This window comes from Amblyomma mixtum, chromosome 2 (genome assembly GCF_055824585.1).
Source record: "Amblyomma mixtum isolate Tamu chromosome 2, ASM5582458v1, whole genome shotgun sequence".
Lineage (NCBI taxonomy): Eukaryota > Metazoa > Arthropoda > Arachnida > Ixodida > Ixodidae > Amblyomma > Amblyomma mixtum.
Window position 1 is genome coordinate 39002286 of NC_143013.1, and position 24208 is coordinate 39026493.

At 47.3% G+C, this 24208-nt stretch overlaps 1 protein-coding gene across 1 annotated transcript; it reads left to right on the plus strand.

Moving 5' to 3' along the window:
* The first annotated feature begins 483 nt into the window (after nt 1–483).
* Nucleotides 484–23720, plus strand: LOC149359033 (superoxide dismutase [Cu-Zn]-like). Its single transcript, XM_089571203.1, has 5 exons — nt 484–1075; nt 7727–7823; nt 12242–12311; nt 13631–13748; nt 23343–23720. The coding sequence occupies exons 1-5, from the start codon at nt 911–913 to the stop codon at nt 23451–23453; spliced, it is 561 nt and encodes a 186-aa protein (XP_089427329.1). The 5' UTR covers nt 484–910; the 3' UTR covers nt 23454–23720.
* The last annotated feature ends 488 nt before the right edge of the window (nt 23721–24208 follow it).

Here is a 24208-nt window from a genome sequence, read left to right on the forward strand (position 1 = left end):
AAGTAATCTCTTTCTTTCCTTTTTTGTATCTTTCTTTCTCCCTCTCTTTCCTTCTTCCTTGCTTTCTTTCCTTCTTCTTTTCTTTACTTCTTTCTTTCTATTTTCTTAATTTCTCAATGTTTAATTCGTTCTTGCGTCCTGTGTTTCCTGTGTTTATTTCTTTTATCCTATCTTTCATTTCTTGCTGCATCATTTCCATCTTTCACATAAGGGGGCGGCATGGCTAGTCAGCTGTACAAATGACCACACACAAAAAAAGCGCCTTCACTTGGACCCATTTGTTCACTCTTGCTCGTTCAGCAAGATAACCCCATCGGCTTCTGCGCCTCTCTAGGGCATCTCGACGCAGTTATTTTCCCCGAAAACTGCGACGCAAACTTGCAACTGCTGTCTGTGGAGCGCGCGCCAAAACCTCTACTCGCCGTTTCCTGTCGCCACGCTTGAAAGACGAAGACATCCTGAGTGTAGACGTACCATCTGTTGCTCAGAAAAGGATCAATGCCTCGAGCCCTCTTAGACGGAGGCATACTCTAATGGTGGCCCTTGGTTTTCTGCTACGGACGGGACGTACAGGTCGGCATCACGGGATGCACCTGGCACGAACGCCCTCAAACGCGTGTGGCGAGCGATGAAGTCGCGGCCGCCCGCCCAGCGAAGCGACGCGCACACGCGACAAGCCGCAATCCGAGACGGCTGAAGCAAGATAGCCGCCAGACACTCGACCCAGTCGACGGGGCGGCGACAGCGCTGCCGCGGCGCCTCCAAACAGGTATTGGGCCGCCGCTCGCGCGCTCTCACTTACACTCGTGGCCCGCATTGTTGACCAGTCGCCCACGGGAGACGTTGAAAGTTCCTCTCGCGCGCACCTCCCGCGCACACGACAAACGCCGCGGCAGTTTCAACTCGCGCCATGCGTTCGCATTTCCTGCCGCTTCCTTCGATCTTGGTGGTGCTCTCGGCGTTGGCCGCGAGCGGTTATCACGCCCAGTTCATCACCCAGGACCCGCCAGTGCTGAGGGCCATCGCGGTGCTCACGTCGGGTACCATCAGGGGGACCGTCCAGTTCATCAAGGAGGTAAGCAAACATTGTATGTGCGCTGTTGTGACCCTTGCATGCGGTTAGGTGGTCTACTTGCGATTTGAGGATGTCAAAACGCAGTGCGCTGGATAACCAAGGGGAACGCGTAGTGCGCAAAGTGGAGAGATATTCACCTGCTGGAATTTCTGAGGGGACGCCAAGGGAAAAGTACAGTGGTGGATTGCGGCGGAGGCGCTGTAAAAGTGATGACTGATGTTGTTGGGAAGTTGGAGTTTAGGGTGGCTGGAGTAGACGCAAGTCTGCAGGCTAATTAATTCAAGCAGAGGCTTTTGCCCTGCAGTGGATTCAAGCTGGGTAATGACGATGGTGACGACACGGTGTGACGAAAGGATTACCAAAGCACTGACTAGCAACCAGTTCTTTGATCTGCAGAGGGCGTTGCGTATTAGCGAAGCCGACAGACGTGTCTGGTTTTTGCTTTCTTACAAAAAGAGCCTCCGCTGATAAGGCGGCTGGCTTTGGTCAGTGCATATACTCTAGGCTGTTCTCTTGATCTGATCTCAGAAACGAATTTAGGCGGTAGGATGCCCTCCCTTCCTTTTCCAGCCTCGCCCTCAGCGAAAAATTTTCGATGACAAAACCATGATTTTTTTTTTTTTTTAGAAGGAGGTGCAGAAATGCACTGTGAAAACATGACCACCTCCTGTAAATCCGCCCCTGCTTATTCTTTCGTGTACAGCGTTCGCGCTGTTTAAGATTGTGAGATGTTGTAACGATGCGCACCTTCTTTTTGTCCTGGTTTCCTTCACGCGTTCCACAGACGAGGCAGCGCGGCCGTGTTTTGCGCAACTGTGCTAGTTTCGTTTCGCTTGAGCGATCAGACGTCCCTCCGTTGCAGTTAGCTGCAGTAGAGAACAGCTGGTCACTTCATTTTTAATGGCAAACCCTGGCCTTCCCGATGCGTCGTGTCCTCAGAAAATGAATAAGTGGTGTGCATCACACGTTCTGCAAGCGGCTAGCTCTTAGAGCTCTGTCATGGCCTCGCCGTGTCGTGGTCATGCCCCAATGCCTGCTACCCAAAACAAAAAACCGCAAAACTTAAAAGATAGATTACTGTGTGGAGCCCCTCTGCCACGGAGAGAAATCAGGAAAGTCTTGCCCATTTTTCTGTAGATAAGTCGAACCGGTAGAGAGATCAAACATACGCCTTGGTGAAACAAGTTAGATTTAGTTCCGTAATCACTAGCACAAGTTATTTGCTTCCCTAACCGCAAGCAATATGCTCGCTTATTGTACTTGCTGCGAACGTAACTTGTACCCTTACGCAGTTAACAGTGCTAGGAAGTCTTGAATAACTGTCTTAAAGAGGCCACCCCTGATTGAAAATCTCAGTACAGTAAGGTGCTCGAAATGCACCGTGGAAATCCCGAACGCTATGTCACTAACATTTCAAAGTTCTTATGACCCCGAAATGCACGTCGCCGCAGTGATATTGTAGCTGGAGGAGACACAGCAGCGTTCATGCATTGACCGGATGCTTAAATTTCGATGAAGGGCGCCAGTCATTTGCGCAACGCGAAATTTGTAATAAACTGCTCCTGGCAGTAAATTACTCCATATCACTTGGAGGTATGTGCGGTTGCCAATCATGTTAGCACACATGTTAGGGTACCTGTCTCTTACATGCGCGTTACAAATAGCTAAATTTCTGAACGCTCTTTGCGCCACACTTTAGGCTTTGAAACCTCAGGGTGTCAATTTTCCCACGAGCAACATAGGACTGTACAGTCGTTTTGAAAATGCACCAAGCGAAGGCTTACCTGCAAGCGGAGAAGATCAGCAACCCAAAAGGGAGGAACGGGAACACACGGTCAGAAACACAGGATCAGAGATAAACTGACGGGAGCACAGGAAAGAAAACACGACGACGATAACATAACGGAACTTCGGGAGTAAAGAGTTGGGAACGAGTGAGAACGTAAAGACACGAACACTCAGACCTCAAACGACGGAAGGGAACGCGACAGCCGACATGGTGTCACTCTCTTCATAGGCTCAGTTGTGTGATCGCACAATGTTAGGTGTCATTCCATGCGACTCGAACCTTCGACACGGTGTGTCTGTCGAAGCGCGGTCGCTGGTCAGCCATGCATGAACCACAGATTTCGACAAAAATAACGCAGAGGAGTTCAACATCGTTATTTTCATGCTCTCAGTCTTCTCATGGGAAGAGGACAATGTCTTGAGATAAGCGCTTTTATCCTTGATTTAAGGGAGAACAACAGCGTATCCTATAGAAAATAAAACAGATTTAAGGACCATATTCACACGTAGACAGGTACACGAAACAACACCAGTGCTCATCTCCGTCTTCTGTTCGCCCTTTTATAGCCAGCGAATCATGAAACTGCGGGTCGACACTACAAAGGCGCCGTAGTTCTTGTTGTTTTCATAAAACTCGGGACCTGAATCACACCACGTTATTAGTTGTCATTATCATCGTAAACCAGGTCAAGCCTACTGCAGCGCAAAAACCGCATCTTGTGTTCTCCAATTATACTTCTATCTTAGTCAAATGTTTTAGGGGAATCCCGCAAGGTGGAGTAGATTTGTAATAAGGGAGTAATTACTCATTACTTCCATCTTGCACCAGTGCCGGTCTACCATATCCAAGGAAACTACGACATCTTCCCTCCACGAAACTCACCAGTCTTCGACTGTTTCCCTTCCCTTTTGCGGAGAGGGAGGCTATGAGGAAAGCTAAGGAGCAGCAACTTCTCCCCGTAGGTGAACGCATGAACCCCGCCATGAAAGAAGCGATAAAAGGGTAAACAAGGGGAGCGAGGAAAAGCTCACGCAAATACACAGCCTGTGTGTATGCGACCTTTTTGTGTGCGCGATATATGCTCTATATGCGCTCTGTTTCCCCTTCATTCGTAAGCTAGCAATCCGTACCGGGACCTGGCAGACAACACGACCCTTTTTTTTTTTTTTTGTCATGTGGTCTCTCTCTCTCTTTCTCCCTTCCCTCTGTACCCACTATGCCTGACTAAAAATCTGCCGGCATGTGTTTTTCTTTTTTTGCAAGCAACATTACACCCTTCCCGAACGTTAATTTTAGCTAGAACGTTATCAGACCATTAAGCTTCAGTTTTACTTTAGCTTCACGCCATTCCGTTAATCGCAATGTTACTCACTTGACTTCTCATAATTCCCAAAGAGCTTCAATACTGCTTTTCGCGAGTTAAGGGGTCAGTGAATGAACGCGCCTTCTTAACGCAAACGAGTCCCGAGATAAAAGGCGCTTTCGGAGGAAAGCGTTTTGGAACTATATCGAAAACAATATCAGACGCTGGCTGTTACGCTTGAAGTCCCTAGTTATGGCTGGAATTTCATGTGTGCCTTTGAAGTTACATTACATCGATATGATTAAATGCTCTCATTGCCCGGTATTAAGGTATTGTGCCGCTTATTACAGATGCCCCCGCCTGCATCCGGCTATTAAGCAGAACAAAGGCGAGACACCACCTAACAGATTACCGCGACCTCCGTCGGCTGAAAATATGTGCACTGAACCATAGTTGCAAAGTTAGTTTATCGACCATTCTCTGGCGTTCATGTCGGTAATGATGGCGCAATGTAAAGCCTTTCCTAGCAAAGGCGCTCGTTTGTTGCGTCAAAAGAGGGTCACTTAGGCGCAACGTCAAAAGCAAAAAGCGTGTTCACGCTCCCTGTGGCGCTTGTCCTCAGATCGAGATACGAGGTGCACTTTTAAGCGACATCAGAGTGTCGTTAGTCCGCTGTACCTTAGGCGGGGTTGGGAATTGGCAATATTATTTTTATTTATTTTATATCTGCCCACACTGCTTCATGTCATTGAAGGGAAGCTCAAAAAACACAGAAATCGCGCTCAACGTGCTCATAGGGCTCTCGCTTTGGACCATGCAAGCGCCCGATTGCGACTAAAAGGTAAAGGTGACGTTCATATGCAGATCGAATACCTCCGCACCTTTTAACTTATATATATAGCCTCACCCCCCCCCCCCCCCCCCCCCCGCCCCTTGTTTGCATTTGTTTCACGCTATACCTCTACATCGAGCGTGCTTTAAAAGCTGCGTGCTTCGAATGATGTAGTACACTCGAAAAAGACTGGTCCTCCAGCCGAAACGTCGTGAATTAAATCCTGTCATGTTTTTCCATTTCTGGTGACTTTACCTGATATATATATAGCTCGCTACGTAGTAAGGCTAAGTGGCTCCTCGGGTGCATGACAAAAAACCACGAGGACACGTCTGATGAGTGCAAGTACCCCGGTTGGATACTGATGAAAATATAACGCCGTAGCCACGCTCTTAGCAGGGGTGTTTGCGCATGTTATAGACGAACCGGTTTCTGTGTTTACACATAGAGCTTCGCACATTTTCTGCGAACTTTAAGGTCCTTTTGACAAACATGCAATAAAAGCGCTCAGTTAACCTATTTCGTGCAAGAGATAGAAAGGAACAAAAACTACTACTGTTCGCCAACCGCAATTGTAGCAGTCTAAAATTACGTCTCGACTCTCGCCTCGACATGGCAGGGTAGCGGCTCAGCCGCAGAGATGGGGAAAAAAAAACTACCGCTCGGCCATCTGTGTATACACTCGAAGATGGCCTTGGAGGAATGACCTTGCGAATGTGCGCGAGCCGTGAAGCACTCCGCTCGCGTATACGCGATGCGCCTGTGGTAGGCACTTTTTGGCACGTGCTCTGGTCGAGGCGGCAACAGGCGCGAGCGGGACGAAGGTTTGTTGGCGTCGTTAGATCATCAATACGACTCGGCGGCCTTCTCTCTAACGCTCTCGGTGTAGTACGCTCTAGAAACGAGTTCTCCTCCGGTTCTTCCTTGTAGCTGTAATGACAACCGCCTTCTATATGACAAAGAGATCTCTAGGTAGACAACAGCGACGTCTACGCGCCTGTGGTGTTCTAAAAATAAAGCTAAGTGCTCGAGCGTTTAAACTGCGCAATTAATAATCGCTCAAAGAAAACTTAAGAGCAGAACGTTTATAACGGCTTATCCTGCCAGCGTGTAGCATATCAGAAGCATTACTACGATGCACGAAGGATTGTGAGACTAGTGGAGGGAGTTTTGATGTTGTACTTGCGCGCAGTTTACTTTTGTGGACTGGGCGTCTTGGCACACCCGTCAAGTTGATGTCTCAGGAATAGTTCGACACGTTAGTTTCTCCTTACGCAAAGCAGTGAGGAGTGCGCGGTGTTCTTAAAATTAGGCTTTTTGAGTAAGAAGAGCTCTTTTTGTCAGCATAGCTTAGCTAGCGATGTAATACTTTAGAGTATAGCTAAGACGTGCTAATTAGCAGGTTGGCTAACTAACACTAAGTTGTTAATTTTTTAACAGTTACTATTAGACTCCTTAACTAATGAGAGGCGTGTAGCCCACCGTAAATATATCCATATCAGTTTTTAGAATTTAAAAAACGCGTTTGCCCTCGGCACTGTGGCCAAACAACTTTTGCCTACATCACGCCAAAATACACGCGCTTTCGGGAAGCTTGCAGACGAAGCAACCTTTCCAGTGCACAGAACTCGTCGAAGTAGCCAAAATGTATTAGGCCACAGCGCCGAGGGTAACCGCGTTTTCTAAATTCTAAAAACTGATATGGTTATTACTTGCGGTGGGCTACACGCCTCTCAATAACTAAGGCTGCCGGCTCAGCTATTCATACAGGGTGCAATGTCATTGGCACGCCGCGACAGGGCCTCTAAGGCAAGCAGCATTCGCAGCATTATTTATTCAATGGCTCAGTTGGCTACATATTGGTTGTTTCTTCCGCACAAAAGCATATGCTTACTGGCCGCCATAAGCTATAGCTTTCAACTAAGGTTATGGTTAAGATTAAGGTTGTGCTGCTTTTATGAGCCAAAGTTAAACTGGCGTTAAATAGGCATACTGTAGCATTACTATTTAAATGCACGTGACCTGCCAGAAGCATGATCTCTGAAAATTTTGTTGCCCGCTGAGTTACAAAGCATGAATTCATTTTGCAAAACCTTTTGGTAACTTGCAGCGCCAGGATTACATTTCTTTTTTTTTTTTTCTTGTGGTGCCAGAGACGTGACGCCAGAGACTTTTCTTGTCCGGCACATAAATTGTGTAACAAACTAAGAAATTAAGAAAAAAAAGCCGCTCTTGCAATGCTCCACTGTTAGATATTCGCGGTACCGGCCTTCCAAAAGGAACGTAAACAGTGACGAGTTCGCATAAAGAGCATCGGTAGAAAGTTCAAAGGCCAACTCGCCGCGAGCACGGTCCGAAAGAAGCGTTTCGCTCGTCCGGCGCCACCATCGAAACTTGCGCACTTTGCGAGTAACAAAAACGTAAAAATAGAGGAATTCGGTACATCCAAGAGTCAGTTGAATGGAAATGTACAATACCAATTCAAACATCCAACTTTCCTCCCCCTCCCACCCCACCACGCGTCCTCATCCGAGATGGCCGTCACGTGCAGGGCAAGGTAGAAAGTATCGCATACTTGTTTCCCTCCATGCAACACCGACTGCGCTCCTCCGTCGCCGCCGTCGCCGCTTTTGTGCGCTCTCTTGCTCCCGCTGCTCGGGGCGTGCGGTAGTTCTCGCCGAGCGAGCTGCTTTGCATACAGTGCTCAAAACGCACGCGCGCGCGCAGAATCCCTTCGCGCAGGTCCAGGTGCATGGCAACGTGACCGGACTGAACCCCGGCAGGCACGGCTTCCATGTGCACAAGTTCGGCGACCTCAGCGAGGGTAAGTGCTGCGCGCCCTCCGCGCCTGTCTGTCTCTCATTTTATTTAGTTTTTTTTTTTTCTCTCGTAATTTATCTCGACCTCTGGCCTTGTGTACACCGCGCCGTGCAGTAGAGAGGCTGACGGCGGCAGTGTCTCGGCCTACATCTATACGCGTTAGGCAATAGACGCTCGCAGCTTTTTTCCCTGTAGAAGAGATTAAACGACGAACCCGAGGCGGCTGCTTTGGAACCTGTGTGGTCGGCTCAAGAGCGCGTGAGAGCAGCGCACCTGCAGGAGCCGTCACCTGGCGGTCGTGGCTTAATCCACTCCACTGCTAGCAAGCAGCGAGACGCAGTAATGAGGATAAGCTGAAAGAGGCGCTTGAGAGCTACGAGAATAATCGACACAACGCTAACCTTGTTCACCGAATTATCTATCTAACAAAACTTCAGTTTGGGCTAGATGGTGCATAGCTATAAATGAAATGAAATTTAAGCGCGCACGAAAAACGCACACAAGAGGAGATACACACAGGACAAGCGCGTGTCCTGTGTGTATCTCCTCTTGTGTGCGTTTTTCGTGTGCGCTTAAATTTCATTTGAATTATCTATCGTTTTGCATTTTTCGCTGTTTTGAGAGTAGAACAAATTCACGTAGTGGAGTATAAAACATGGTGCTAGGTGAGGAATTTTCTTTTTGAATTTCGTCTTTAACATTGTCTGCGCCACTCTTTACACACGATGGTACATCGGCGTTTGCATAGCCGACGTAGATGCGTCAGTTCCAGCACGGAATAAGGAATGAACTTAAATAAGTGACAAAAGAGTGTAATAAAAATTGTCCCTTGCTTTGTATGGTCACAACAAAACAGCGTTCAGGCTGCCCTGTGCCTTAGACTACCTTGGGCTCTGGAGGAAGCAACATTTGCAGTCTTCCCAGCCTAGAGTAATTAGCCGTCGGCTTGGACGAGCTCCTGTAAAGATTGAAAGCGGCCACATACATCTTTGACTCTTTATAATCACTCCGCCACAACGTCGGCTACAAACTGCGTATTGTGCAGTTCGCAAGGCTCTTTCAATGCAGTCGGCAGTGGCAGTTACGTTACACTTAAGATGTGGTACCGCTAGCGTGACCATGAACGACCTGAAGGCTTTAAGAGGCGCTACTCGATCATATTCGCTTGTATAACAAAAGACAGTAAGTAGCACAAAGGCGGGAACGAGTAGCACAGTTAAATTCACACGCCAATAAAAAGAGATATCCAGGCGTTGGCACATAGCAGAAGCGGTGCACAAGGGCTTGAATAACAGGGGCCCTGTGGCTTTAGCTCAGGATACTGGTCGTCGCCTTTGTTGCTATAGCTTCACGTTGCCCACAGCCGTATGTCTCGCCTTCGTGTGGTGATGGCGTTCGTGTATCACAAAGTATATTTATGTAGGCATCTGTCATTTACGGTGTATAGCCTAATGTGGTTGAACAAGAAATTGCACAGATATGTCCATGTATGGCCCTTATATGCCTGCACTGTGATTATAACCACCCATGTACGTACAGCCTTGGTCAAAAGTTTGCAGCCCAGGGGGTTTGCTTCTGAAGTGCACTGTCTGGTTCGTAATGCATCGCCAGCGCTACAAATTTGCTGAAAGTAAGAAGATTTCTGGTCCTGCCTCCTCCAATGGGCAGGACTACCACGAATGTTACAGGAGTCCCACTGCGAGGCTTAGAAGCAAACCCCCTGGGCTCTAAACTTTTGACAAAGACTGTACATACAGAGTTACGCCAATAAGGCCACAGGTGCCTTATATCTGTATACCGCCGTGGTGGCTCAGTGGTTATGGCGCTCGGCTGCTAACCGGTAAGACGCGGGTTCGATCCCGGCCGCGGCGGTCAAATTTTGATGGAGGCGAAAATCTAGAGCCCCGTGTAAAGTGCGATGGCGGTGCGATGGTGGTGCACGTTAAAGAACCCCAGGTGGTCGAAATTTCGGGAGCCCTTCAGTACGGCTTCTCTCATAGCCTGAGTCGTTTTGGTACGTTAGACCCGCCTAAACCAAACCAGACCGTTTTACCTGCCCAGTTTCCTATATGACCACATGTCATATCTCTGTACAAGTCCACATGTGGCATTTTCGCCCAAGAATGGATATATGGGTGTATTGCGTGCGAACTGTCCGCATACTTTCGAGTAATACACGGAATGCGCACTTACGAGTTGCAGCAAACTCATGACTAAGAGCATTTTAAAATGTGTTTTCTCATCGCGATGGCCTACAAATGAAAATAGCAAATTCCTCGTACTCTACAGTCGGATACAACTCAAGAACGAAGCGGCAGACGACCTTCAAAGGATGCCTTTAGGCCAATTGCATCGATCGATTCTCTTGAAGCCGCAGTTAATCCCCTTGGACCTGCTATAGGATTACATTGCAGAGGATGGTAGATGAAAGGGGAATAATCACGCCTTAATTGGAGTAACCGCGAAGTCATCGAAATCCGTTGACGTCAAGTATAAAAAGAGGCTGGAGGGCCTCCTTTAAGGAGCACCTGCCACTTCGATCTGCGTTGTATACGACTGCAGTGAGCCCCACCACTTTCTCATTTCTGCAGTTTTTGCCGGCACTGCCTTCCTCTTTGTCTCTTGTTAGTGCCAACCGTAGCGAAGGTTCCTGATTCTTTACACACAGACCTACTTTTCTGGCTATTAATCATCTTTCTTATTTGGCCCTATACGTTAGCGCAGTTTGATATTAAAGGCAAGGCCCCCCCAAGCTGCCCATACCACCCCCGACCATGCCAAGTTAGTCGCTAACGAGCAGGCTTTACCGCTCCGTAACTTACACAGAAAAACGAGTAAACGTGCAAAGTTCGTCTCAAACAGTCACGCTTTCTTGGTGACAGCTTTCAGCGAAATTGAAGGTGAACAGAAAGTGGATTTCGCTTCACGCATTGCGATGTATAGAATATATGCCGTCGCTTTCACGATTCAAGCGTACTTGAGCTGTCTCACTGAATCAATATCTTTGGGAACGCCGCTTCTTTAAAGTTCACGCAGTTCTGCTGGCTAACGCTGGAAAAAAGTGCGAGCTTCATGCTTCCAAGTGGAGCTGCATGTGGTGGTTCCTACAAGGCTCGTAGTATTTCTCATCTGTAGTATTTGTGCTGACCGAAACGTAGTTTGGGGTTAGAACACAACACTGAACTTATTCATTGTCCATTTGTATAGCCCTAACGTGCAAAAACTACGTATTATAGCGGTTAACTACATAACAAAAAAAAAATCTGGAGGGCAAACTTAAGCCTTTCCTACGGCGTCTGTCACAACCCACGTATTCATTGGTTCATGACTCTATAAACCTCATTTTCGCGCATCCACACTCCGTGTTTCTTGCTGCTCATAAGCTCTGGCACCCGCTGGCATTGTGAGAAACCGGTAAAACACACACAAACACACACACAAACACGCACACACACAAACACAAACACACACGCACGCATGCACACACGCACAAACACAAACACACACAAACACACACACACACACGCACGCATGCACACACGCACAAACACAAACACACACACGCACAAACACACACGCACAAACACACAAACACAAACACACACACAAACACACACGCACACACACACAAACACACACAAACGCACAAACACACACACACACACACACACAAACACACACACGCACGCACACACAAACACACACACACGGACGCACACACACAAACACACACACACACACGCACACACACAAAAACACACACACACACAAACACACACAAACACACACGCACACACAAACACAAACACACACACAAACACGCACGCACACACACAAACACACACACACACACAAACGCACAAACACACACACACACGCACACACACAAAAACACACACACACAAACACACACACACACACAAACACACACACAAACACACGCACGCACACACAGGAATTGTGCGCCCCCTCGCGAAACTAGCGCACACGACGAATAAACTGTGCAGTTTTTGTCGGCGTCCGCTGAAAACGCGACAGCAAATCAAATTACAGCTCCCGGCAAGAAGAGCAGTCAGCTCGCTCGAATAGAAACAGGCGCTTCGCTTAGTGAAAGAAAGGGCAAGCAAACGTTTTGAGCAAACAAGTTGCCAATGCCCGCGCAACTACAGCAGCGCTAGCAGCGCTAGCAGCAACAACCTGACGCTTTCGCGTTTTCCAAACTCAATGGTTTCTGCGCACTAGCATTAGTCAGTTTAACCACAGTTCCGTTTTTTCTGAAAAACCTAAGCATGAAGCCCGCCGAGGACATGGCTGCTGTAATTTTTGTATTCAACTTCCCTTTACTGCTGGGAAAATGACACTCGTCTGACAGCTGTTGAAACTTGCATTACTCCATTTTGTTACTCTTTCGCTCCTATGCAGGTTGCAAAAGCGCTGCCGCACACTACAACCCGGCCAATACCGACCATGGCGCACCAGTCGATGACATAAGGTAAACTGTTTGGCTCTGTCAACATCTTGTAGGGCAGGAGGTCCCATGTTGTCCCATTGTCTTCAAGTGCTGGCAAATTAAAAACGGTGCTGCTGAGTAGCATTCTTCTGCGTGCTGAATACTGCCGAACTATCAAACAAATCAATGAGCGTGCTTTTATCAGTCTCTACTGGGCCTCCCTGGTGTTTGTATGTTTTTACAAGCGCGGGTGCACAGATCCACGAGCCCCGAATGTGCGGACGAAGAAAAGTGAACTTGTTGACTTTGTGAGCCTTTTTCATCTCTGAACTGCCTCAAAATACTTTTTGAGGCCATTTTCAATTCTAAAGCAAATTGTCTTTTACGTCCAAAATATTAAGTCCGGATACGTGCTACGTGCCCTTTTAAAGTCTATTTTCTAAGTCATTGCTACAACTGTGTACCCCTTTTTTGTACGCAACCAGTGGACGCAACATGTTAAGATTGATATGTCATTAAATTCGTCTGATATTCCTAGTGCTATCTTACCATTTATACGCATGTGAGACACACATGCAGGTCGCTCCTAATGAAGGGTTGAATAACTCCTAGTTATTATTCAAACTTAGCCCTTTAACACCGTATAGTTTTTCCTAAAGCACAGATAATGAAAGTGATGCGTGTACTTTTTCGCATCTGGCAAATGCTCTTTTCACCACCCGGAATTCATTGGTAGTGCTGTTTCATTGTTTTATTTTCTTCTTTTTTGCCCAGACTTTCTAACACACTCGTACGTGTTGTTGGGACCAAACTATTGTTGTATTGTTTTTGTATTGTTTTTTTTTTCACTGCCCCGCCCCCTCTGTAATGCGAAAGCCCTGAGGGTAAAATAAATGAAATGAAATGAAACTATGAGCGCTTCCTTGTCAAAGTGCTCTCTTGCGAGAGGACTCGCTTTCATGACTCGCGATAGAGCGTTCTGGTATGTTAATCTCGATGTATATTACAGCTATGCGGGTGGTTAAATCCCAGACGCTCCAGAGAAAAACGGCGCATTTCGTTTCCGGTGGCAGAAATGACTGCACTGCGCGTTCTCTTCCGAGAAAAACTCACTTCACTGCCGAAACCTCAACCCCGCGTGGTTCATTTTCTACTGGCGTGCTTTCAAGTCTCGCGCAACAACACCTGCCGCCTTAACTGGCAACTATAAAACGTAGTGGCCTGGCGCCTACTCACGGAGAGTAGGCTTAGCTTCCACAGAGTAGGCAGAGCTCCGATTGAAGCGTCAGAAACTCAGCTAAACCTTGCACTTTCTTTTCGTTCACTCTTTTCTTATGTCTTCTTTCTGTTTGTCTGTGCAGACACGTGGGCGACCTGGGCAACATCGAGGCCGACGTGAACGGCATCGCCCTCTTCAGCTTCTACGACCGTCTCCTCAACCTGGACGGCCCGCAGAGCATACTGGGTAGAGCCGTCGTGGTGAGCTTAGCCCTGCTACCTCTGTGTTCTCGGATACTACGAACTATTCAGTTGAACGAAAAAATTACTGTTCCTCATGGAGAACACGTGAATAGAGGAAATAAGGGGCTCATTAAGAATACCTGAAGTGCGGTTGATGTGGATTCAGCTCACACTAGCAGTATGTGATAATTCATTCTGTTTTGTTAAATTATTTCCTAGCTTAAATAATTACTCAATTTGTGGCGCACTTTAATGACTACAAAATACATAATATAACAATACTTTGCAATGCTCTGTTTGATTAAGATACCGTTGACTTCTTTCGGCTGACTATAGAATAATATATACTCTCTTCCTGTAGTCAAATTTAGGATTTCAGAAAATAATTTGGCGGCTCCTGTCAACAGCATCAGGCTGATGTTAGACAACGCAAAGTGACGACTTCATTAATTTGGTTACACCAGACAAGACCCTCGCAAGATGTATACTTTTGTGCACGTGGGATGATGAAAGGGGGGGAGGTTATCGTGTACAACCAATGCTATCACATCTAGCCTGTGGGCTTATCCGTGTTGTGCCGGACATTTGTTTAATAAAGGCATTTCCCAGTATATTACACCGAAAATGTAGTGCAGTCTATGCGCGGAACAATTCAAAGTGGAACAATTCAAACTTACGCTATAATCTGTTTTAGAAGCAAAAAGTGCTCAGAAGCACCCTTCGTAGAGGGTGGGCATAATTACATCTGCTTTATATATTATGTGTGTATGTACCTCTCCTGTATATATGTATTGTATGCACATATAGACTGCTAGACTGCTGCAAGCTCTGGGGCCAGGTCCGGTGCACAGTGTGCATCTGATGCGGACCTCATAAAATTACTCGATAACGTGAGGCATTTCTTTCTGCAAAGATATGTGCGTCAGGGCAGAAATCAGTATAGTCGTCATTGAAACGATAGGTCAGCGTCAGTATGACTTTATCACTTAGGGAATATGTGACCATCTAAACCAGTGAGAGCAAAGCTCTGTCGTAACTGCCTGCAGGTCAGTGGGAGTGTTTTATCTCTGATCATGTGACCTAAGTGAACCTGCGGCATGGTGGTCTCGTACGCGTCGGAATGGAGGCTCTGAAAGAGTACGGTATACATAACGTCCCTAGGCTGAATGCGTGCTATGAGGGGCAAACCGTAGTGAAGGACTTCGGATTAATTTCGACCGCTTGGGATTCTTCTGTCCGCAATCACATCGTACAGCATGCGGACGTTTTTCGATTTCGCCTTCGTCGAAATGCGGCCAGCGCGGCTGGGATTCGACCTAGAGACATTGCCAAAGCCACTGAGACACCGCGGCGGGTCATGGAAAGAGAGGAGGTGTACAAAGGGGGAGGAGGAGGAGCAGTGTAGCTATCGTTTTCAGTTCTTTCTCACCATGAAACACAAAAATACCGGAAGCTTTTATCCTACTTTTTATGCGATATGCTCGCAAAACGGGCTCTCAGTTTCATCCGTACAAGGAATCCAACGGCGACGTTTATTTGTTCACCAACGCAACTGGAGCGGACGTTAGCAACATACGTCGTTAGTGGTTTGAACCCGCACGGCAACACGCCATGAAAGGTGCTTAAAATGCCCTTTAAGCTTCTATATTACAGGTGTAGAGACGGCCAAGTTTTCGTAATCCATTTTTTCTTGCGAATTATGCGTAAGACATTAGTAAACACGCATCACAAAGTGAAATTCGCCTACACTCGTACCTAACTTATAACTGAATCTATTCTCTTCCTCTTCGGTTTCACAGTCTAAAGGCAGTTGCGGCGTCACAAGCTAGCGCCAGATAACGTGAAGCATACAAAAACTGGAACGTTATAGGTCTTTGTTCACTTGCTGTCATTTCGGCTTGTGGGGCAGTTTAGCGTAAGAGTCTGAATGAAATAAAACAACAAAGCAGAGGTTGTACTACAGTTTTTGTTGCCTCACGTGATCTCATGCTCACTTACGATTTCGCAACCATCGAATGACAACCGAAACTGCTGAGGCAAAAAATTAAGTTGCAAATGACTTATATAGCGCTGGCGAATTCCACGTGGAGATCCATGTTTGCTAAAGTCGTACGCATCATTCCAGCGCAAAAATTTACTCCGAAAAATTTACTGTCGCCACTCCTTTATAGTGATTAAAAACAGAAGGTACTGACTCAGCAACCGTATGGACGCTTAGAAGTGTGATCGCTATGCCTAGGTTGCGAAATCAATAGCCACGACATCGAAAAAACAACTTGGTGCGCCACGTCGGAACAGAAACCGGCAAACCCCCCTGGCGACGTTACCTAGAAGAGCAGCTTCAAACCACTCTCCTCCGCTTGCCTAAATGCAAGAACGCCAAGAGGCAGCGCTCCTGCCAGCAAGGACAAGTGTCCCTAAGATTGTAAATTACCCTACAATTCGGCGAGTAGACAACCTTGCATTGCAAGAAACGATCCTCGCTTTCCAATCGACTGATCACATCCTGGATTCTACAGCTTATCTTTGTACCTTGTGTCGTTTTCTTTTTATTAATTATCAGCACGTGTTGCCAACCTTGGCCTTCACAGCCTCGAGCTTGTCGAGGATGGGTCGGAAGCGTTCAACTCGAAGCAAACGTAGTAGCCGCTAAAGCATACTCAAATTTAAGGATCAGCTTCGAGATAAGCAGTGGAACAGCTACGTGACCATTACCTCATTAACCTGTTCTACTTGCCTGACCGCTGGGCACGCTCTCGGCGTTGACTTGAGCGCCATAGGGCCGCAAGCAGCTGTAACCGGTGCAGGCAGATGCCACCTACGTGCAGTGTGTTATCATGAGTGCGAACATTGTGCGGATGGCTTTGAGAATTTTTATGGCTTGATGGTTAGCGCTAACTACGTATTTACTTTTCTCCCAGGGTGGTCGTCAAGCTTAAGGTTTCCTGGAACGCTAGGCATACTAGTAATAAAGGTGGAATTCCGAGGTCTATCTCAGCCACCGTGAAAGCCAGTTACGCTGCTTAGACGAGACTGATTGCACAATGTTTTAAGACGGTGTAATACCTAAGTGCTTTGACAGAGATTTGACTACGATGGAAGGCAATTATGCAAGGTTTACCAGTAGAAGCCGGATCTTTGTTGGAGCCCTCTTCATTTTTTTTTTTTCGGCGCACTTGTTCAAGTTTTCGTAACACGTTAACGAGTTAAAAAATAAACCTTATGGAATCTAAAATGGCGTTTTATGTGCATTAGCATGGCTACGCAACAACAGCTTCTCGAAAAAATACTGCCGTCCTCTAGTGTTCTTTCCGCGCCTTGTGGCTGCAACACCTTCGACGTGAAGTTCCTGGCAGTGACTAGGGCATGTTAGCTCGCGAAAGATGTCGGCTGGCAGTCCTTGGCCAGCAACGCGAAGATATGAGCGTATTTCTTTTGATATGTTGCCAGTTCAGATTTAGCATTTGGCAGGCAATATCAGTTTATGGTTAGCAGCTCACCAATAATCGTTAGCCGAAAAGTACCTGCATATTTCCGGCTATTAATCATTTATATCACTGAGCATGGGGTCGATGTACAAGATCACGAAATTGCATGCATAAATAAATATGTCTAGCCGCAAAACCACCAGCGCGGCTTTTTCTGAGAATCAGAACGTTAAATCAAGCGATAAATAGCTATCTGATTGCTTTCTCTCTTAACTATCACTAATCCTCGCTCGCAACTGTCGTTGTAGTTCGCTTAATTCTTCGAACGCTGAAAACGTTAAAGCTTCGAAAAAAAAAATCCTCAGAAAATTAAGTGCAGGGCCACTAGTTCCGTGCTAGAATCATAGGGTCCAGCTTGATCAAACAATGTGGTCCAAGCTTTTGTTATTACTTTTTTGCTACATTCCCATCAGCCCACAGCTGATTCGAAATGTCATGGTCAGAGTGAAGAGGAGGCATTGAATTCTAGCTTCGCCCTTCGAAGCGAAGAGTAGTCGGAGTGATTGAATCTTGCAGCGCTATTTTGCAAAGCTTCAAGGGTAGTAGCTTATCTAGTTAACGCCGTTGAAGCTTTACAAAATCACGCTGTAAGATTCATTCACTCCGACTACTCTTTTAATACCATAGTAACGGCATTAAAACTTCAGTCCGAACTCTTGAACCTAAGCACTCGTCGTCAAATAGCTAGCTTTTGCCTGTTCCATAAGATATTTCACAGTTCGCTTAATCATCCCCCCTATGCATCCATTTTATGTTGCTCGTCCGCTCACTGGAACCGCTACGTTTGCTGGCTCATTTTTTCCCCGAACAGCTATAGTCTGGAACGGCCTTCCCCACGTCATTGCTGCCTTCACCTGTCCCACCCCTTACGTAATACCCCGGAAGGGGTCTTTAAGGTAGCAAAACGAAACGAATAGAAAAATATTAAATGCACCTTGATGAATATTCAAACGCATAATTTACCAGCGAAAAGGCAAGAAATGCGAGATTCAGCTCAGGAGCATAAATGACACGTTTAAAACTGTCTATGTGCAGTCAACTCCATCTTCTGTGTGCCCTATAGAGCATTATCGGCGTATTCTAAAGCTCATTGTGTTCATTTTTAAGTATAAGCTTTTTTTCTCGGCATCAGTATCTGATGTGCATATTTCCTTATAATTATGCTCACCTCAAGTTCTGAGTTACCCCGATATATTGTACCTTGCGCAAATACTCTGAGGACTCAGACGATCATTAGTACGTAGGGTCGCAACAATGAGAACCTTCCAGTGTCACTACACAGCTCTCAAAAGCGAGGCACGTTTCAGAAAGGTAGATATTTTCTTTATCGCGTGGTATTCATGGCTGGTGTGAGTAACAAACAGAAAATAATTAAGAAAGGGCAAAGGGCATAGGGCAGATATGAAATACTGTGCTGAAACTACAACAAGATATGTTAGTGGCCTGATTGCTAATCTTTCTGAAATACTAGCCTCTCCGTTGCACGTGCCTGCAGTGACCGAAAGAATACCGCTTTGAATTTAATCGCTTCGCTGTCGCTACCAGGGTCATAGGTGCCAATTCTCTGCAACTTCTAGGTGGCGATAAACAGCTCACTCGAACACCCTATAGGATCAGCAGAGATGTAGAACACATTATACACACTTGTTATGCTGTCATTAGCTCACCTTGTTTTTGGTAGTGTCCCCATCTCTACGGAAGTTCGTGGCTTTATTTGGACTCAGAGAACATGCAAGGGGCCCGAGCAAGGCCCTAGATAGTTCTCTAAATGGCACCTTTTTTACAAGGTAGTGTATATTTCTAGCCCCTATATAGACACTACATAGTTCTGCAACTGGCCCTTTATGAGGAAGCCCTATTTAGTTCTAGCCCCTATATAGTTCCGGCCGAAAGCAAAGTTGTATACTTCTCGCCCGCTTCCCAGTGCCAAGCACTGATATAGATTTGAGTACTTTCTATACCACCCCTTCGGAACTACCTTAGAAAAACCGAATCCACCATTTCATGCCCCCCGTGTCTGTGCAAAAATACAAAAAGTAAAAGTAAAAGGAGGTTATTCCGCACAGCATACGTGCATATAGTCCCGTCTACAGCATCCACAATCCCGCCTATCCATCAAAACAGAGCGGGCCTGCATGCGCCCACGTGCCTTGCTTGTAGAGCTCACAAACACATCCAGCAGCGAGCATTGCCAGGACGGCGCGCTGGCTTAGCGGTGACTCCGTCCCGAAACCAAGCGATGGCTTGTGCCGCGATTCACGTACACGTCAAAGTGTATGGACGCCCTGGGTCTCCGGACGATCAGTTTGCGTCGCATCGCATTCAGCCAAATCCTTTTCTCGTGTATCCGCGCCAAACGGACGTGTGCTTCACGGCCAACCTCAACAGTTTCCTGCAGCACTATAGAAAGCTAGAGATGTAAAGCTGTCGAGAGCTGGAATGGGTATCGGAAAGTGTTCACGCCTGGCTTGTCATCTGCTGCGTTCGATCTGTTCACGTGTCCCCAGTAAGCACGTCAGATTCAAGTATCATGATCGCGGTACATCGCTAGAAGAAAAAAGAACTTTGCATGTAATGACCAGCTCTTTTGCAACGAGAGAGTCGAAGTACAAGTGCGTGTTATAACGTGGAGCATGCGGCACCTGTAGTCGCTTCACTTCCCAGCGTGATATCTCAATCGACACGGTCTCAGTAGGCCGCACACCTTCGGCAACGCTGCCAGCAACTGGCGGGACAGAGCACGAACGGACCGGAACTCGTAAACGTCCGTTAACTCTCGCTCGGCTCGTTGCTTGCAAGCGTGCGTGCTACTGCTCCCGTTACTGCGTCGTATAATCGCTTCATTTTTCATTGCTTCCACTGGGAGCCGCGACTTAAGCTGCCTTCAAGGCTGACATCGCCAGCTCTCGTCGAAAGACCTTTCCCATTCTCCTATCGCTCTCTTTCTGCTGCTCTTGTAGCTGGGAGGTAAAAAAATATGATCTGTTCTTTTTCAGGAAACTCGGCGTGCTCGTTACTTATCGCGTGACATGAGTATTGGGGCCTGACCACGCTGCAGAGCACTGTGCAGTACAAGAGCCGTGCAAACACCGGCTCACGAGACACAAACCCGATCCCGCGCGATGACGTAGCGTGCGAAAAGCTAATTGAAACATGACTCCACCCCTCCTTTCCCCTTTGTACCACGCCCCAGCCTCCAACCTTGGGCGCAGTAAGTTTAATGAGGCTTGAAAAGTAATCCACCCACGCGCAAGCCCCCTCGCTTTAGACGGCCTTAATACCTCGATGGTTTAATGAGGAGAGGGAATAAATTATATTTGCCGTCTTTGCGGGGCCGGTCGTTCAACTAATCTGGGCATGGACGCTGCGCTAATTTTGCATCGCCTTATCCGGCCGCTCGACGCGCTCTGAGCCGGACGCCCTGCCGTAATCCTCGCTCGCGGTCGTGGCCGGACAGTGTTTACGAAGAGAGCCGAAGATTAAGCGAAAACAGGAAGATGGCCTCGAGCTCAAACGCGGCTTGCACAGAGCTGCTTGCGCTTCAAGAACGAGGAGAAGAACATTGTAGGCCGAGCAATGGGTGACCCTGCCCTGATGCAGAGTGGCCGCAAGTCCACCGCTAATTGGTCGCTGACCCCCCAGAAAGACAGGCTAAGGCTCTTGTGTGACTCACTACCCTTTGTTAATATAGCACAAGCGCTTTTAGAGATGTCAGACGAATCTCAGACCATTGTCTCTGACGACTGTGCGCACCACGCATGTGACCTTTAACCCTCATATTCCACGCAAAGCAAGTAATAGGGCAGGTGTATACTGCCGGTGACCATGAATATGGACGAAGAATGAACTTTCGGGAGCAGAAAATTGGATCTATCGCGCGGGGCAGTAGTGTCGCGAACATTTAGTCTGGATCCTACTGGCATCACCTGGTGGCCATCACCCACGCACCTGTCAAGTGCAGCTTGGTCTTGCACTCTGTGACACTAGAGGCCGCCGGTAAACAGGTTGTAACTGGCTTCTCATTTCTCGCGTCTGCCGCTGCTTGTTGCACGGGGGTTACGCTGTTGCCTTGATTAGTTGGTAAGAACTTTATCTCAGCCGCTTCAGTGGATCAGGTGACTGAGGGTGGGGAAGGTGGTTCCTGCCCTCACTTTTCCCCTTGCAGTATTTTTTTCCTCACTCCAGTATCTTTCCCAATATCTACTTCACCGCGTAAAGTCACCTAGCTTTAAGTTGAACCAACATGTACCGTAATCAATACGAAGAATAGCAGAGAAAACTGCATCCTATCACTCGTTGAACGAGCAGGGAGCAATCGGCCAACCCATTTCAAAGCACGTATAAAGGAATGAAACCTCTTGCAGTTAAATCCGACAAACCTCACTTCCAATATCCGAGGGCCGCCCTTTCATCAAAGCAGAGTCGTCTTGGGAACAATGCTACGTTTAAGCCATAGTCAACACAGGCACACACAGGCGCAATGAGAACGGCACAGTGGAGAAGCATCAATTAACCTTCCTCTGCTCGCTGCAACATCGGCTTACCAAACTCGACCCCGCAGCAGCTGACTACAAAGGACGTCAATGCATTCCAAGCTGCGTTTCGTTGTGACAGCTGTCTGCTGCCGCGAAAGCCTTTGTTCCTATTCGTTTACACGCGCACAAAGTTGCGGCGCACATAGGAAGAACAACTTCACAACCAAAAGCACGCAACTCTAAGACCCTTGTTTGTATTCGTCTCCTGAACTAACACTCGAAGGATCGAATTTTAATCAATCAACGTGACTTAATTAAGGTATGTTGGAGAACACACCTTTGGTGTCATTGGTAATCAGCCTGTTGTCTGCTATCCCGAAAGGCCTGGAGACGCACAGTGCTCTTCTGTTCGTTCGTTCAATTGTTTGTTTGTTTGTTTGTTTGTTTGTTTGTTTGTTTGTTTGTTTGTTTGTTTGTTTGTTTGTTTGTTTGTTTGTTTGTTCATCATCGTAACGCCCCACTTAGCACCTTTTGCTTACCGCACTCAGAGGTCATTTTCATGGTCTAAATATGCGAGCAGATCGCTCTGGAAGAACTATGACGACGCGCCACAGCTCTTAAGTACAATGTTCGGAACTATTCGCGGCATTGTAGGCTGAACATTATGTATAGCGCGAAAAACTAAGACAGGGCAAGAAACACGCAAACAAACAAGCGCTGTTTGTTTGCGTGTTTCTTCCCCTGTCTTAGTTTTTCGCGCTATACATAATGTTGAACCTTCACCAACTCGCCCAGTTTTCTGTTCTGCTTGTAGGCTGGCTAGCTGGACATTTCGAGCCATCTGCACCTAAACAGAGCGTGGTCAAGAGCGACGCGCATTCCTATTTTGACGACTGCCCCTTTTGCACGCCCCTTTTGCTACCGGTGGCTTCTTTCTTTCAATGGTAGATGTTCACCTATATAAACAGTTCGCCTCTTGAATGCATCTCCTAACCCGAATGTTGCCGCTATTTCAGACGAGGAAGCTAGTAACAGCGAAATGATCCGACGCACTTCATTTCTGCTCTCCTTTACAGCTTCTCTTCTGTCCTCATCTCCATCTGTCACCATTCCGTGTTTCTTGAAGCGGCCTTTAGGGGGCGCTGCGATTTTCATGCTAAGCAGCCCGTAACATCAGCGGCAGGCTCTGCCACAGCAATGCTCCTGCTTTCTGCTCCTGTCTTCTCCGCCTTCCCTCGCTCGGGGCGCTCGGGGCGTAGCCGTTTTGAAATGCATTCTGAAGCAGACATATTCGGAGGGAACGTATCTGACTCGCATTTTACAGCGAAAGCCGTCGTACGGAGCCCTCCCTGGCGGATTAAAAGTGGATACAATCGACATCTGGTCACATGAGCAGTCACGGGAAGGTCACGTGACCGTGCGCCCGTTGCTATCGTTGTAGTAACCGAGGTTGGCACAAAGTCTGCAGGTCTTACACTTTAGCGCAGGTCGTAGGCATTACCAAGAGACAGCCAGCTCGTCGACAGCTTTCGTCGAGTCTAGCGCGTTATGCATGCAGAGCGCAAACAAATTGCATCTGTTTTGTTTTTTTTTTCTGGAACTAACATTCGCCATCTTTCTTTTTTTCTTTCGCTACCCCCGCTGTTCAGGTGCACGAGCGAGAAGATGATCTGGGACGGACCACGCATCCTGACAGTCGCTCTACGGGCAATGCCGGCGGTCGGCTCGGCTGCGGAGTGATCGGCATTTCTCGATCCTAACGGCTGCCCGTAACAACGCGCGCAGCTTCCCGCCCTTCACTCCGTCCACTTGTCAAGGTGCACATCGCGACAGCTCGCCCCTGTCCCGTTATCGCCTTTGCGCCTTTGCGCCCGTATCGAACAGTGCTCAATGCGGAATTCATATTATAACAGCAGTTCCAAGCCACGGACAGTTTCAGCATCAACGCCGCAGTGCTGCCTTGTTGCTTCGTGCAGCTTTTTCACCTTCGTCTTTGCAACAGAAGAATAAATATCGTTTTAAGGAAATATTTTTTTCTCTTTACTGCGCCTTTCCACAACACATACACACAACGCAAGGCATCGCTGAGGTACAGCCTGCGTCACTATAAACGTGGATCCACACCATGGATCCACACCATGGAAGCGCAGGTCTACTAGGACACTTGTATGCGTGGTTGTTTACTTTTGACTTCAAAGTGGACGTGCTTTCTGCCATCCTTCACATGGCAAGTAAACAGTCTCTAATTCACTATCGTCCTACTTTCTAGCTTTTTCTTTTCCTCCTATCTGTCTCTCCCTCAGGAGGCCGACAGATGGCTAGGAAACGCCTACAGATGTCGCTTTCACTTCGTAGTCCTAGAGGCCTATATGAGAGCGAGAAGTCTGGTAGCGTTCTTCTCTTGTTTCTTTATCTTCGTTTTTTTTTTATAGGCCGTTAGTTTATTTCATCTTGCTACTGTGCCCTGAAGTTCAGATATGAAACAGGCCCAAAGAAATACGTTTACGCCCCTACA

What these genes read in the sequence shown, in the direction of transcription:
- LOC149359033 (XM_089571203.1), top strand. Translation starts at nt 911, where the DNA reads ATGCGTTCGCATTTCCTGCCGCTTCCTTCGATCTTGGTGGTGCTCTCG. An exon ending in GTTCGGCGACCTCAGCGAGG is followed by an intron (nt 7,824 to 12,241) that starts GTAAGTGCTGCG and finishes GCTCCTATGCAG; the next exon opens with GTTGCAAAAGCGCTGCCGCA. An exon ending in GCACCAGTCGATGACATAAG is followed by an intron (nt 12,312 to 13,630) that starts GTAAACTGTTTG and finishes TTGTCTGTGCAG; the next exon opens with ACACGTGGGCGACCTGGGCA.